Source organism: Somniosus microcephalus, chromosome 15 (genome assembly GCF_052327205.1).
Source record: "Somniosus microcephalus isolate GS21.2 chromosome 15, FLI_Smic_1.0, whole genome shotgun sequence".
NCBI classification, from domain to species: Eukaryota; Metazoa; Chordata; class Chondrichthyes; order Squaliformes; family Somniosidae; genus Somniosus; species Somniosus microcephalus.
The window spans coordinates 24,273,262-24,290,318 of record NC_141001.1 but is presented as its reverse complement, the minus strand read 5'-3'; the positions used below and the strand labels follow the sequence as shown (position 1 = coordinate 24,290,318).

Below are 17,057 nucleotides of genomic sequence, written 5' to 3'. Positions count from 1 at the left end.
TTGCAGCCCCCATTATATGTGGCCACTCAAGGCTATGGCACTGAAAAATAAATCCAACTGCAAAGCTCTGGGCTGAAGCCAGAAGTACCTTTGCGAGCGCTGAGTCAAAGCAGAAAGCTCTCTCCCTTTGTCTCTCTGCAAATCTCTCTCATCTCACACACAGAAGGAGTGGTCCAAAATGGCTACCACAAAGAATGCAGGAAGAGTCCCCTTTAAATAGCGCCCCCCCCCCCCCAGCAGCCCCACAGCGACTGGGAACCGTTCCACTCAACCAGTCGCTGGGAGCGCCAGGCGGAAAGAAGGGGGCGCCACTGAAGTTCCGGTTCGGGGTGCACCAAGGGCGTTGCACCATGAAATGACGTAAGGATCTGCGCGCGCAGCTGAGCGGTCGTTGCGGTTTTGCGCTGCCGCTAAATCTTCACTCAAGTTCGCGAGAGGCGCAGATCGCGCCGCGCCCGGGCACTAGCCACTTCGCGCCCCACTTATCGCCCTCTTAAGGCGCTAGCAGCTGGTGCTACCAACTGAATTTCTAGGCCTTTGTGTCTTAATGCGAGGAGCCTTCGTAATAAGGTGGATGAATTAGCTGCGCAAATAGATGTAAACAGATATGATATAATTGGGATTATGGAGACATGGCTCCAGGGTGACCAAGGCTGGGAATTCAACATCCAGGGGTATTCAATATTCAGGAAGGACAGGCAAAAAGGAAAAGGAGGTGGGATACCATTGCTGGTTAAAGAGGAGATTAATACAATAGTAAGAAAGGATATTAGCTCTGATGATGTGGAATCTGTATGGGTAGAGCTGAGAAATACCATGGGGCAGAAAATGTTAGTGGGAGTTGTATACAGACCACCAAACAGTAATGCTAAGGTTGGGGATGGCATTAAATGGGAAATTAGAGAAGCGTGCAATAAGGGCACAGCAGTTATCATGGGTGACTTTAATCTACATATACGTTGGGCTAACCAAATTAGTAACAATACCGTGGAGGAGGAATTCCTAGCGTGTATACGGGATGGTTTCCTGGACCAATATGTCGAGGAACCAACTATAGATCAGGCCGTTTTAGACTGGGTATTATGTAATGAGAAAGGATTAATTAGCAATCTTGTTATGTGAGCCCCCTTGGGGAAGAGCAATCATAATATGGTAGAATTCTTCATTAAGGAGAGTGAAGTAGTTGACTCAGAGACTAGGGTCCTGAATTTAAATAAAGGAAACTACGATGGTATGAGGCGCGAGTTGGCTAGGATGGATTGGGGAACGTTACTTAAAGGGTTGACGGTGGATAGGCAATGGCAAACATTTAAAGATCGCATGGATTAACTACAGAATTTGTTCATCCCTGTTTGGCATAGAAATAAGACCAAAAAGGTGACTCAACCGTGGCTAACAAGGGAAATTAGGGATAGCATAAGATCCAAGGAGAGGACATATAAATTGGCCAGAAAAAGCAGGAAATCTGAGGACTGGGAGCAGTTTAGGATTCAGCAAAGGAGGACAAAGGGATTAATTAAGAGGGGGAAAATAGAATATGAGAGTAAGCTTGCAGGGAATATAAAAACTGACTGTAAAAGCTGCTATAGATATGTGAAGAGAAAAAGATTGGTGAAGTCAAGCGTAGGTCCCTTGCAGTCAGAAACAGGGGAATTTATAATGGGGAACAAAGAAATGGCAGACCAATTAAACACATACTTTGGTTCTGTCTTCACAAAGGTGGACACAAATAACCTACCAGAGATGTTGGGGAACATAGGCCTAGAAATTGGGTATAGCCCCGCTTGAGGCGTTAGAACTGGCGATGCGCTAAGTTTATAGCCAGACGAAACTTATCGCCGCCTGGCGCGATATTGGGTTGCATCGCCCCCAAAGGGGATTGAGGCGCTAAATCAGCCGTTGCACGGTGCTCTTAAGGCGCAAAAGGTCAGGCGCTACTCAATATCGACGCGGACAGGCGCAGCGTAGGTGAACTCAATTATGGGAAAGCACGAGACCTACAGGCGCCGGCCAGCTCTTAAAGGGGCGGGTCAGTCAGACTGAGCTTAAACACCCAAGGCCTCAGATTCGGCGCTCGCCCTTGTCTGGCGTTAGAAACTTGTGCATTATGGAGAAGGTTAGGCAGAAAGCAGAGCGCTTCAGCACTGAGGCTCTGGACCACTTGGTGGCTGCAGTTGAACACCGTCGAGAGGTCCTGTATCCGGATAATGGCAAGAGGCCAAATCAGAAGGCTTATCGACGATCTTGGAGGGAGGTTGCTGTGAGGGTGAATTCCAGCAGCATGGCGACCAGGACCCCTGTTCAGTGCAGGAAGAAATTCAACGACCTCACACGGATCATTAGGGTGAGTGATGGTTTACCAAACCTGTGCTTCCCTCCATCTGCAGCTGACTTCGGGCACCCTGCTGCAATGATGCGCCAATGGACATCTGTCAGTATGCACCCATGGCCCTTTCTGGGCACACACATGGACAGATGTCTCAAGGCCTCATGTAAGGCCTCTTGCACCATGGGGGGCATGCGATGAGGTCTCAAGGCCTCATGTAAGGGCTCTTGCACCATGGGGGGCATGCGATGAGGTCTCAAGGCCTCATGTAACAGAACCTCCCCTTCTTTCCCCTGCAGTCCAAGATGGCACAGATTAGAAAGGAGCAGCGTCGAACCGGTGGCGGACCTGCACAAGTGGTCACTCTCACGGATCTGGAGGAGAGAGTGCACCAGATACTTGGAGGACGTCTGTCTGGTCCAGTGACCACTGCATCTGCCGACCCCATTACCGACGGCGAGGGTAAGACTCTCACCTTTTCCACCTGTTGCCTTCCACTTGGTCCCCCCGCCAGCATGCATCCTCAGTGTGCAGCCATGTCAGAGCCTTGCCGCAATCTGGCATGCCTTTCAGCAAACCTGTCCTTTTGCTAAAGCCACTCTTCCACCTCCCACTTTCAGATGAAGCAGCACCAACTCGGGCTCAACGCGCTGAAGCTGCCAGTGCCAGTGCCACCGGAGGCGAGGACCAGGAGGAATCCGGACCAGCCGTTGCAGAATCCGGGGAGCGGAGACATCTGCAGACTGGGGATAGTAGTCCCCTGGAGGGGAGGGGGGGTGGCTCTGAGGATGAACCAGTTGCCGGACCAAGCGGCATGGAGCAACGCAGGGGGGATAGGCAAGTTCGGCCACCATCTCCCCGCAGGGCAAGGCAGGTCGTCATGACTGCTGCACAGAGTGCAGATGAGGTTCGTCGCCCTCCAAACAAGCTCCCATTCCGATGCCAGTTGGTCAAAAGGCTTTTAGGTGTAGTGGTGCAAGTGCTTCGGACAGGGTTTAAGGTACCAAGTACGGTAAAGCTCAAATCCCAGAACTCCGCTCCACATTAGCTCGCCATCTCTCTCTAGCAGCGAGCGCAATGAGCAGGCCAAGTGGCAGAAGATTCTGCAGTAGAGCTGTCCCCTTTAAATAGCGCCCCCTACTCCGAGAAGGGCCTGTTAGCCCTCCCTCGAACTGTCACTAATAGCGCTGGGTGCTAAGGCTCCGGGCGCCACCCAATACGCGCTCAGGCGCTCCTAAAAGGCGTTGCACATTGAAATGACGTCATGAGCTGCTTGCGCTCGCGGGCGCGCGCAAACACTTAGCGCAGGCGCTAAATGTATAGTCAATATCTGAGTTGGCGCTATCTTCATAGCGTCCGCCCCAACATAGCGCTTCGCCCCAATTCTAGGTCTCTTTAGGCGCTCAGCGCCGTCGCTACCAACCCAATTTCTAGGCCATAGGGTTTAATGAGAGGGAGGAACTGAATGAAATCAGTATTTGTAGGGAAATGGTGTTAGGGAAATTGACGGAATTCAAGGCCAAAAATCCCCAGGGCCTGATAATCTACATCCTAGGGTACTTAAGGAAGTGGCCCTAGAAATAGTAGATGCATTGCTGGTCATCTTCCAACATTCTATAGACTCTGGAACAGTTCCCATGGATTGGAGGGTAGCTAATGTAACCCCACTATTTAAAAAAGGTGGTAGAGAGAAAATGGGGAATTATAGACTGGTAAGCTTGACATTGGTAGTGGGGAAAATGCTAGAGTCCATTATAAAAGATGTAATAGCAGAGCACTTGGAAAACAGTGACAGGATCGGACAAAGTCAACATGGATTTACAAAAAGTAAATCATGCTTGACTAATCTACTGGAATTTTTTGAGGATGTAACTGGTAGCATAGTTAAGGGACAACCAGTGGATGTGGTGTATTTGGACTTTCAGAAGGCTTTCAATAAGGTCCCGCATAAGAGATTAGCTTGCAAAGTTAAAGCACATGGGATTGGGGGTAAGGTACTGAATTGGATAGAGAACTGGTTGGCAGACAGGAAGCAAAGAGTTGGAATAAACGGATCTTTTTCCGAGTGGCAGGCAGTGACTAGCGGGGTACCGCAGGGATCGGTGCTAGGACCCCAGCTATTCACAATATATATATTAATGATCTAGACGAGGGAACTAGATGTAATATCTCCAGGTTTGCAGATGACACAAAGCTGGGTGGGCGTGTGTGCTGTGAGGAGGATGTCGAGAAACTCCAGTATGATTTGGACAGATTGGGTGATTGGGCAGATGCATGGCAGATGCAGTATAATGTGGATAAATGTGAGGTTATCCACTTTGATGGCAAAAAAAGGAATCAGATTATTATCTGAATGGCAATAGATTGGGAAAAGGGGAAGTGCAACGAGACCTGGGTGTCCTTGTGCACCAGTCGCTGAAGGTAAGCATGCAGGTGCAGCAGGTGGTTAAGAAGGCAAATGGTATGTTGGCTTTCGTAGCGAGAGGGTTTGAGTACAGGAGCAAGGATGTCTTGCTGCAGTTGTACAGGGCCTTGGTGAGACCACAACTTGAGTATTGTGTGCAGTTTTGGTCGCCTTATCTGAGGAAGGATGTTCTTGCCACGGAGGGAGTGCAGCGAAGATTCACCAGACTGATACCTGGGATGGTAGGAATGACGTATGAAGAGCGATTGGGTCGATTAGGCTTATATTCGCTAGAGTTTAGAAGAATGAGAGGGGATCTCATTGAAACTTATAAAATTCTAACGGGACTAGACAGACTAGATGCAGGAAGGATGTTCCCGATGGCGGGGGAGTCCAGAACCAGGGGTCACAGGCTAAGGATAAGGGGCAAGCCATTTAGGACAGAGATGAGGAGGAATTTCTTCACCCAGAGAGTGGTGAACCTGTGGAATTCTCTACCACAGAAGGCAGTTGAGGCCAACTCATTAAATATATTCAAGAAGGAGTTAGATATATTTCTTAAGGCTAAAGGAATCAAGGGATATGGGGAAAGCAGGGACAGGGCACTGAATTTGGATGATCAGCCATGATCTCATTAAATTTCGGAGCAGGCTCGAGGGGCCGAATGGCCTACTCCTGCTCCTATCTATGTTTCAATGTGTCCTCCTCATAGCTTACTTTCCCACCTAGCTTTGTATCGTCGGCAAACTTGGAAACATTACATTCGATCCCTTCATCTAAGTCATTAATATAGATTGTAAATAGCTGAGGCCCAAGCACTGATCCTTGCGGCACCCCACTAGTTACAGCCTGCCAACCTGAAAAAGTCCCGTTTGTTCCTACACTCTCTTTTCTGTCCATTAACCAATCTTCTATCCATGCTAATATATTAATCCTTATCTTCCGTAGCAACCTTTTGTGTGGCACCTTATCGAATACCTTTTGGAAATCCAAACATACTTCATCCACTGGTTTCCCTTTATCTACCCTCAAAAAAACTCTAATAAATATGTTAAACATGATTTTCCTTTCATAAGCCATGTTGACTCTGCCCAATCGGATTATGATTTTCTAAATGCCCCGTCACCACTTCCTTAATAATGGATTCCAGCATTTTCCCGATGACTGACTGATGTCAGACTAACTGGCCCATAGTTCCGTTTTCTCTCTCCCTCCTTTCTTGAATAGCGGTGTTACATTTGCTACCTTCCAATCTGCTGGGATAGTTCTAGAACCTAGGGAACTTTGGAAGATCACATCCAATGCATCCACTATCTCTGCAGCCACCTCTTTTAGAACCCTAGGATACAGGCCATCAGGTCCTGAGGATTTGTCAGCGTTTAGTCCCATTAGTTTCTCGAATACTTCTTCTCTACTGATATTAATTACATTAATTTCCTCACTCTTATCAGCCCCTTGGTTCCCCACTATTTTTTGTATCTTCTACTGTGATGACAGATATAAAATATTTGTTTAAAGTCTCTACCATTTCCTTATTCCCCATAATAATTTCTCCTGTCTCAGCCTCTAAGGGACCAACACCTACTTTTGCTACTCTTTCTTTTTACATAATTGTAGAAGTTCTTACAATCTTTTTTCATATTTCTTACTAGTTTACTCTCGTATTCTATTTTCTCCCTTTTATCAATTTTTTGGTCATCCTTTGCTGGTTTCTAAAGCTCTCCCAATCCTCAGGCTTACTACTATTCTTCGCAACACTATAAGCAGCTTTTTTTAATCTAATGCTATCCTTAACTTCTTTAGTTACCCACGGATGGATCACGTTTCCTGTGGAGTTTTTATTTCTCAATGGAATGTATATTCATTGAGAATTATGGAATATTTCTTTAAATGTTTGCCACTGCTTATCCACCATCATACCTCTTAATCTAATTTCCCACTCTACCGTAGCCAACTCACCCTTTATTATACCTATGTAATTGGCTTTATTTAAGATTAAGACTCTAGTTTCGGACAAGCTCCTATTATTTGTTGATTAATACTCTGTCCAATGGTACAGCTACTGTTTGGGGGCCTATAAACTACTCCCACCAGTGTTTTCTGCCCCTTGTTATTTCTTATCTCCACCCATATCGATTCTACTTCCTGATCTTCCAAGCCAAGATCCTTTCTCACTACTGTCCTTATGTTATCCTTTATTATCAGGGCTACCCCCACCCCACTCCTTTCCATTCTGCCTGTCTTTTCGAAACGTCAAGTACCCTAGAATATTTAGTTCCCAACCTTGGTCACTTTGCAACCACGTCTCTGTAATGGCTATTAGATCAAAACCATTTATCTCTATTTGTACCTCTAATTCATCTATCTTGTTATGAAAGCTTCGTGCATTCAGATAAAGAGCCTTTAATTTTAACTTTTTACCATTATTCCCTGCTTTCACCTAATTCGCTGATGCACCATTAAACTCTCTGTCCCTTCCTGTCACACTCTGCTTATTTTTACCCAAATCACTACACTACCCCATTGCCTTGACTTTTCTCTTTAGATTTCTAAATTTCGACTCACCTGACCCCTCACCCCTCACCCCCATTTTTAGTTTAAACCCTTATCTACAGCCCTAGTTATTCGATTCGCCAGGACACTAGTCCCAGCCCAGTTTAAGTGGAGCCCGTTCCATTGGAACAGCTCCCACTTTCCCCAGTACTGGTGCCAGTGCCCCATGAATCGAAACCCCTTCTTCCCACACCACTCTTTGAGCCACGCATTTAACTCCCTGGTCTGCTTGTCCCAATGCTAATTTGTACATGGCTCAGAGATTATTACCTTTGAGGTTCTGTGTTTTAATTTAGACCCTAGCTCCTCACACTTCCTGCAGAACCTCATTCCTAGTTTACCTATGTCGTTGATTCCTACATGGACCACGACAACTGGATCCTCCCCCTCCCATTCCAATTTCTTCTACAGCCACGAGGAGATGTCCTTAACCCTGGCACTGGGCAGGCAACACGGTCGCGACTACAGAGAACAGTATCTATCCCCCTGATTATACTGTCCCCCACCACTCCAACATTCCTTTTCACTCCCCTCAGTTTGCTCATCCATCCTGCAGGCTTTTCCCTCACCCACACAGGCAACCTCATACCTGTTAGACAAGGGCAAAGACTGAGGCTCCTCCAGCACTGCTCCTGGGGTCCCCTTAGCTGCCTGAGTCACACCCTCCTGTCCCTGACCACTAACCAGACGTGTACCACTACCCAACCTAAGGGGTGTGACTGCCTCCTGGATCAAAGTGTCCAGATAACTCTCCCCCTCCCCGATGTCCCACAATGTCTGCACCTCAGACTCCAGCTCAACAACTCCGAGCTGAAGTTCCTCGAGATGCAAACGTTCACATGTTGCAGGTGAGGCACACCATCTGCACTGCCATCCCTATATAACCTTGTTTTATAATTTAATTAATTAACAATTATGTATTCAATTAACTTAGCTTATAGTTTAGTTTTTAACTAATTACTAGATCTAGTTTAAGTTATAGGTAGATGAAGTTAAATATTTAGCCGTAACACAAACCACTACAAGTACTACACTACAAATACTTGTAGTGGTTTGTGTTACGGATAAATATTTAACTTCATACTGCACCTCCTTACCCCTCTGCTCCAAATTACCATTCTCTCCAAATTCCCAACTTTAACACTCTGTTTAGAAGCACTCCATTTAAGATCACTCTGTGCAGACCACACTGCGTCAGCAGATACTCTTGGAGCCACACCCAAATTACAAGTGTAGACTCAGCTCACAGTAGTTAGTACCTATTCAAGACAAGCACAGCTGACTGACAATTAACTGCCACTGACAGGCAGTCTCTGTTAACTACAGTTTTTAAGGTTCTAAGTTAAATAAAAAATGTTAAACGAAATTTAACTTTTTGCAGGTAGTACTTACCCAGACTCACCCAGCACTTGGGAGTGGGCCTTTGGCGTAGTGGTAGCATCCCCTCCGCTGGGCCAGAAGGTGTAGGGTTTCGAACCCCGCTCCAAACAGTCCCGGCAAGTGGAGTCGGAGCTCCGGCTCTAAATTCTGGGTTGACATCCAGCGGGATACTTGCATCCGTGGGTGTGGGTGGCACCCCCCATCGTATGGGTTGTGGGAGCCCGTAAAACCCTCCCGCCATAGGACTAACCACCCTAATGGCTGGTACGAAGATGGTTACGGTCAGGGAAGGAGCGTTAATCGCGGCCAGAAATCCTTCCACCACTTCATACAGTTCCCCAAAGGGAACAGTATGAAGACACGTACGACGACGACAACCCAGTACTTACCAGAGGCTTGCACTCTCTCCAAATTCCCAACTTTAACACTCTGTTTGGAAGCAGCCCTGTTTGAATGGTTAGGTTCCAAAGGGTGCAGCAGGCTTTAACTATTCATGACATACGATCTGGAGCAGACTGCAGAACCCCTCCCGAACAGTCCTGGTAGCCAATACGCGACTTTAAAACCCTGATGGTCCTCTTGATGACCAGCCTCGTAGAGGCATGTGCATCATTCATTGTAGCGCTGCTGCTGTTCAGGCCCCCCCTTACTGAGGTCATTATCCAGGGGAGCAGTGGGTGGCCTTTGACAACCACAAGCCAGCTATTTTATTCTGTGAAGGGATCAGAGGATTAAATTTTGCAGTATGAAGACATCGGGACAACTTCCGGGGTGTCGGGGGTTGACATGTCGGATCCTCTGCCAGTTGTCTCACACGGTCTGCACATTCGGAGAGTGGAAGCCCTTCCTGTAGTGAGGGGGGTTGGTTGGGGAGTGGCAGGAGTTCTCGAACCAATGTGGGCGCCATCGAACTCACCCTGGACCGTGGGGAAGCCAGCAACCCCATAAAATGGGACGGCCCTAACTCTCTGCTGCCTTGCTGAGATTCCGAAGGTGGTGAATTTGCCCACTAGACTGTAAAGTGACCTGGCGTCTTATTGTAGCTTTCGCAAATAGACAGTGTGCAACCTGGCTGATACTCCTGGGCCCCCAATAAAACTCCAGCCCTCTGCTGGCATATTCGAGAACCCCCCCCCATCTCCTCAACCTCTGGCTTTGCCTCCCCTCCCCTCCACCCCTTCAACCTCTGGAATCCCATCCCATGCGCCCCCCTCAACCCCTGGGATCACCTCCCCTCCAACCCACCCCCTCAACCTCTGGGATCGCCTCCTCCAACTCCCCCACCCTCTGGGATCGCCTCCCCTCTTACCCCAACCCCACCCTCTGGGATCGCTTCCCCTCTTCCCACTCCCCATCCTCTGGGATCGCCTCCCCTCTTCCCACTCCCCATCCTCTGGGATCGCCTCCCCTCTTCCCACTCCCCATCCTCTAGGAATGCCTCTCTGCACCTCCCCCCTCCCCCCCACCATCTAGGATTGCCTCCCCTCTTTCCCCACCCCCCACATCTGGGATCCCCTCCACTCCTCCCGCCAGCCCACCACCCCTGACATCCACGTCCCTCTCTCCCCACCCTCCCCAGACCCAACCTGCTGGCCGGACGATTTCCCTCCCCAACTGCAGTGGGACATCCAGGTGCCCATTTGGTACCAGCAGTATTTAAATGAGACCCGACAACAAATCTGGCCCAGACCTCAGGCTGGCAGTTGCTCCACTGACTCCACAAACAGGCACAAATTGAATTGTTTCCCCCGGAATTTCTTATTGGCAGCTCAGGAGTGGGAGTGTCTTGATGTTGTAAACAAGGATTCATATACACTCGCAGCATCGCGTACTGAGAATAACAATATTGCTGCAAATTGCTAAACACAGACGAATGTCTTTTTGATCTTCAGTTTATTGGCTAACCCGTGTGTGAGTTTGAGTGAGTTCCTCTGATTGCTGCAATCAGCACGGACAGCTCACTGCAGCAGCAAGAGAAATCGTGATTAAAGAACATTTAAAATCTCTTAATATGCTGAACTACTGAAGGAAAATTCTATTAGTAAAATACTCCCCCAGGACTGGACTAAAACTTTCATTCAAGTCGTTTATCACGTTATAGGATGTAGCCATAGCCTTGGTCGTTGAATAACACGCAGTGACCGTGTCAGTCTGTGTATAACGCGCAGTGACCGTGTCAGTCTGTGTATAACGCGCAGTGATCGTGTCAGAATGTGGATAACGCGCAGTGACCGTGTCAGTCTGTGTATAACGCGCAGTGATCGTGTCAGAATGTGTATAACGCGCAGTGACCGTGTCAGTCTGTGTATAACGCGCAGTGACCGTGTCAGTCTGTGTATAACGCGCAGTGACCGTGTCAGACTGTGTATAACGCGCAGTGACCGTGTCAGTCCGTGTATTACGCGCAGTGACCGTGTCAGTCCGTGTATTACGCGCAGTGACCGTGTCAGTCCGTGTATTACGCGCAGTGACCGTGTCAGTCCGTGTATTACGCGCAGTGACCGTGTCAGTCCGTGTATTACGCGCAGTGACCGTGTCAGTCCGTGTATTACGCGCAGTGACCGTGTCAGTCCGTGTATTACGCGCAGTGACCGTGTCAGTCCATGTATTACGCGCAGTGCCCGTGTCAGTCCGTGTATTACGCGCAGTGACCGTGTCAGTCCGTGTATTACGCGCAGTGCCCGTGTCAGTCCGTGTATTACGCGCAGTGACCGTGTCAGTCCGTGGATAACGCGCAGTGCCCGTGTCAGTCCGTGTATAACGCGCAGTGACCGTGTCCGTGGATAACGCGCAGTGCCCGTGTCAGTCCGTGTATAACGCGCAGTGACCGTGTCAGTCCGTGGATAACGCGCAGTGCCCGTGTCAGTCCGTGTATAACGCGCAGTGACCGTGTCAGTCCGTGGATAACGCGCAGTGCCCGTGTCAGTCCATGTATAACGCGCAGTGACCGTGTCAGTCCGTGGATAACGCGCAGTGCCCGTGTCAGTCCGTGTATAACGCGCAGTGACCGTGTCAGTCCGTGGATAACGCGCAGTGCCCGTGTCAGTCCGTGTATAACGCGCAGTGACCGTGTCAGTCCGTGGATAACGCGCAGTGCCCGTGTCAGTCCGTGTATAACGCGCAGTGACCGTGTCAGTCCGTGGATAACGCGCAGTGCCCGTGTCAGTCCGTGTATAACGCGCAGTGACCGTGTCAGTCCGTGTATTACGCGCAGTGACCGTGTCAGTCCGTGTATAACGCGCAGTGACCGTGTCAGTCCGTGTATTACGCGCAGTGACCGTGTCAGTCCGTGTATTACGCGCAGTGACCGTGTCAGTCCGTGTATTACGCGCAGTGACCGTGTCAGTCCGTGTATTACGCGCAGTGACCGTGTCAGTCCGTGTATTACGCGCAGTGACCGTGTCAGTCCGTGTATTACGCGCAGTGACCGTGTCAGTCCGTGTATTACGCGCAGTGACCGTGTCAGTCCGTGTATTACGCGCAGTGACCGTGTCAGTCCGTGTATTACGCGCAGTGACCGTGTCAGACCGTGTATTACGCGCAGTGACCGTGTCAGTCCGTGTATTACGCGCAGTGACCGTGTCAGACCGTGTATTACGCGCAGTGACCGTGTCAGTCCGTGTATTACGCGCAGTGACCGTGTCAGTCCGTGTATTACGCGCAGTGACCGTGTCAGTCCGTGTATTACGCGCAGTGACCGTGTCAGTCCGTGTATTACGCGCAGTGACCGTGTCAGTCCGTGTATTACGCGCAGTGACCGTGTCAGTCCGTGTATTACGCGCAGTGACCGTGTCAGAACGTGTATTACGCGCAGTGACCGTGTCAGACCGTGTATTACGCGCAGTGACCGTGTCAGTCCTAGTATTACGCGCAGTGACCGTGTCAGTCCGTGTATTACGCGCAGTGACCGTGTCAGTCCGTGTATTACACGCAGTGACCGTGTCAGTCTGTATTACACGCAGTGACCGTGTCAGTCCGTGTATTACACGCAGTGACCGTGTCAGTCCGTGTATTACACGCAGTGACCGTGTCAGTCTGTGTATTACACGCAGTGACCGTGTCAGTCCGTGTACAACGCGCAGTGCCCGTGTCAGTCCGTGTATAACGCGCAGTGACCGTGTCAGTCGGTGGATAACGCGCAGTGACCGTGTCAGTCCGTGTATTACGCGCAGTGACCGTGTCAGTCCGTGTATTACGCGCAGTGACCGTGTCAGTCCGTGTATTACGCGCAGTGACCGTGTCAGACTGTGTATAACACGCAGTGACCGTGTCAGTCTTTGTATAATAGACAATTTCCATTTCAGTCTCTGTGTATTCTCTAATGCTGTTTTCTGTGTTTATAGCAGCAAACCCCCTCTTATGCTCAACGGCCCGTTTCCATTGTAAGAACGGGCGATGCATCGACAGAAGCTTTCTGTGTGATGGAGCGAACAACTGCCAGGACAGCAGTGATGAAGACAACTGCGAAGTCTCTCCAGGTACAATGTTGCTGACTGCAATTTCACTCACAGATCAGACCATGTCATTCAGGGTCACAAAACCTTACACAGCAATGAATCTAGCCAAAATAGAGCGCGCCAGGTGTTTAACTTCTGACTTTGCTGAAAAACAGATGAACTCACCTGCTCGTGACTGACACAATTCTGATCTCTGATCCCTCAGTGTGCTTATCCAATCTCTAGAGTTCAGAATCTGTACAACCTGCGGACAGTATACATCCCGTACAGAGCGCATACAGACTGCGTACCGTCTGCGTACTGTCTGCATACAGTCTGCGTACCACCTGCATAGTCTGCATACAGATGGCGTACAGTCTGCGTACCATCGCTGTACAGCCTGCGAACCGCCTGTGAACAGTCTGCGTATGGTCTGCTTACAGTCTGTGTACCATCTGCGTACAGTCTGTGTATAGTCTGCCTACAGTCTGTGTACCGTTTGTACAGTCTACATAGTCTATGTACAGTCTACATACCGACTGCATGCGGTCTGCGTAGAGACTGTGTACCATCTGCGTACAGTCTGCCTTTCTGCATACCGTCTGTGTACATCTGTGTACAGTCTGCATACTGTCTGCGTGCGGTCTGCGTACAGTCCACATAGTCTGCGTACAGTCTACGCACGGTCTGCGTAAAGTCTGTGTACGGTCTGCGTACAGTCCACATAGTCTGCGTACAGTCTACGTGCAGTCTGTGTACTGTCTGTATGCGGTCTGCGTATGGTCTGTGTACGGTCTGCGTGCAGTCTGAACGGTGTGCGTACAGTCTGCGTACCATCTGTGTACAGTCTGCGTACTGTTTGTGTACAGTGTGCGTACAGTCTACGTACCGTCTGTGTACAGTCTGTGTACAGTCTGCGTACTGTCTGTGTACAGTGTGCGTACAGTGTGCGTACCGTCTGCGTACCGTCTGCGTACAGTCTGTGTACAGTCTGCGTACTGTCTGTGTACAGTGTGCGTACAGTCTGCGTACCGTCTGTGTACAGTCTGCGTACAGTCTGCGTACTGTCTGTACAGTCTGCGTACAGTCTGCGTACCGTCTGTGTACAGTCTGCGTACTGTCTGTGTACAGTGTGCGTACAGTCTGCGTACCGTCTGTACAGTCTGTGTACAGTCTGCGTACTGTCTGTGTACAGTGTGCGTACAGTCTATGTACCATCTGTGTACAGTGTGTGTACAGTCTGCGTACCGTCTGTACAGTGTGTGTACAGTCTGCGTGTGGAGTTGCATGTGGCATTCAATTAGTTTTGTGCTGTGAGGGCTGACGATGGCGATGATTTCTGAGTCTTTGGCAGCCTGCTGAGTGAGATTGTATCTGATTAGATTAGTGCTGCTTGCTGTGACCTGACCCTCTGGCTGCTTTGTACTTTCATGTATCAGACTCTTGTCCGTTAAATAAACATTCAAAAGCTGCTCGAAAATTTCCAGAAATGAATTGGCTGCGTTGCCATACCGATGTTTTACAGCATGTTTGATCTTTCTCTGTGCTGTCACAGACACACACTTTGTATTCGGCCCTGACATAAGCAGATTCGTGAGAGTGTCCTGGTAAACACAGTTTCTTACTGATCCTAATCACACTTCTCGTGCAAGATTGCTGTAAACTAGTCCTGCTCCACATGCCTGGTTCATAGAAAAATGTCACCACCTTCTTAGCCCAAACGTTGAGTATGAACAGGTCCCAGGGTTTGCATGTCTCTTAAAGGAACACCACCTTTATAAAGCACCTTTTCCCCTTTACAGTTGCACGGTGTGATGATATCATTCACGCCCAAGACCGTTGCTGCTTCACATGTGCACGCCGCCATTTTGATGAAAATGATACACAGCTCTTCCCCCCTCCACCGAGGTTTGACAAATAGTTTATGGATGTACTGTCCCTTTAAATTAAACAATAACAACAATTTGCACTTATATAGCGCCTTTAATGTAAAAATGTCCTAAAGCGCTTCACAGGAAACAGAATTTGACACCAAGCCACAAAGCGATATTAGGTCAGGTGACCAAAAGCTTGGTCAAAGAGGTAGGTTTTAAGGAGTGGCTTAAAGGAGGAGAGAGAGCTGAAGAGGCGGAGAGGTTTAGGCAGGGAATTCCAGAGCTTAGGACCTAGGCAGCTGAGGGCATGGCCACCAATGGTGGAGCAATTAAAATCGGAGAGGCGCAAGAGGCCAGAATTGGAGGAGCGCAGGGATCTCGGAGCGTTGCAGGGCTGGAGGAGGTTATAGAAATTGGATAGGACGAGGCCATGGAGGGATTTGAACACAAGGATGAGAATTTTAAAATTGGCCACGATCGACCACCATCGTGGTCGTAAGAAGCAACCATGAGGCCAGGTGACAAAGCGGGTTAGTACCCTGACACCGTGCAGCACACCATTCGCAGTCCCTGTCTCCCCAGCCACCCTCAGCCTGATCATCAGAAGAGCATTGGAAAATGGAGAGGTCAGTTCACGACAGCACAGATTACAGATCAGCTGAGAAGAGGTGTCTAGTGGTGAGGTCTCTTGAACTGAGTGGGGAGGGCTCTCTAAACTGAGAGCATCCTGTGACCGCTGGGGCAGGGGACAGTATGACATGTGAGATGACATGGTACGTTAGCACAATATCCATTTATCATCACAACCTGAATCAAAGTCAGACTGTTGGGATGAGAATCCCCTCCACCTACCAGCCCTACTGAAATGATTCTGGGTAGTGCCAACCCACAGAGTTCAGCCATTCCAGCCAGTTGGTGTAGAAATTGCCCAAACTGGCCAGCCTGTTAAAGGATTTAAAATAGCGACGATTGCAATCGGCCACTAGATGTCACTAGCACTGTTTTCAGGGCATTCTGTAGAGGTCCGTGTGCAATCATCACCAGGCGAATGGTCCTCAGACAGATTCGAGAGAGGGAAAACCCGGGAAATATCGCCACAAAGATGGTCAATTCCAGCCGATAACCGGGATATGGGGAAAGGCCCTGCACGGGGGGGAGGGGTATGAATTTAAAGCTGAAAAATGAACCTTCCACCCCACAGCGTTCCAATTCTCCCCTCGATTTAAATGACCCGCACTGAGTCCTGATAAAGGGATTGGGCCATATTGGTCACATGGGGCAACTGATTGACTGGAAGGGAGAGGGGTGGGGCCAGGATAATAGACAAAGGCAAAGGGTGGCAGCACAGTGTGAAGTGATGGAGAATCCAGGGAATGTGAGGTGAAACGGAGAATGTCAGGGAGAAAAGGATTTGGAGCGGTGGAAGGTTCTCTCTTGATAGAGAGAAAAAATTCAGCAGTAAATGGGTTACTCAGACTTGATTTGATTTACAAATTATGCTATAATTTATCTCCCTGAAATCTTTATATTCTACAAAGCAAAAAGACTAAAATATTTATTTGGCCTTTGGTGATACTGAGACACTCAACTAAGGTAAATGCAATAACATTGGAAAACAGTGGGCAGATGTCACGTGATTGGACGTCATATGATCCAATCACATGAAACATGACATGATCGAATGCCTGATGATCAAACTTTAGGTGATCAGTGGCATGTGGTCAAACATCCAGAAAACATCCAACCAGAGTTGGCACTCAGGGCTTCGAGCAGAGGATGCAGGAGGAAGGAGGACTCATCCTGATTGTGATCGAGAACAGAAAACGGCCGGCGGATTGGAATCCTGCAGAGTCAGGACTCTGGCACATCCACCGAGCTCACTGCGGGCCCAGCCTGGGGAAAGAGAGCTCACTGCGGACCCAGCCTGGGGAGAGAGCGCTCACTGCGGGCCCAGCCTGGGGAGGGAGCGCTCACTGCGGGCCCAGCCTGGGGAAAGAGAGCTCACTGCGGGCCCAGCCTGGGGAGAGAGCGCTCACTGCGGGCCCAGCCTGGGGAGAGAACGCTCACTGCGGGCCCAGCCTGGG

The 17,057-nt window shown here is 49.3% G+C and overlaps 1 protein-coding gene across 2 annotated transcripts in view; it reads left to right on the top strand.

Annotated features, from left to right (window-relative positions):
* ldlrad3 (low density lipoprotein receptor class A domain containing 3) overlaps positions 1–17,057 on the top strand; it is a 209,834-nt gene that overhangs the window by 90,201 nt on the left and 102,576 nt on the right. For both annotated transcript variants that reach the window (XM_086007555.1, XM_086007554.1), the window contains exon 4: positions 13,007–13,141. In XM_086007555.1, the coding sequence (XP_085863681.1) occupies positions 13,007–13,141 (135 nt within the window). The remainder of the gene's footprint in view (positions 1–13,006; positions 13,142–17,057) is intronic.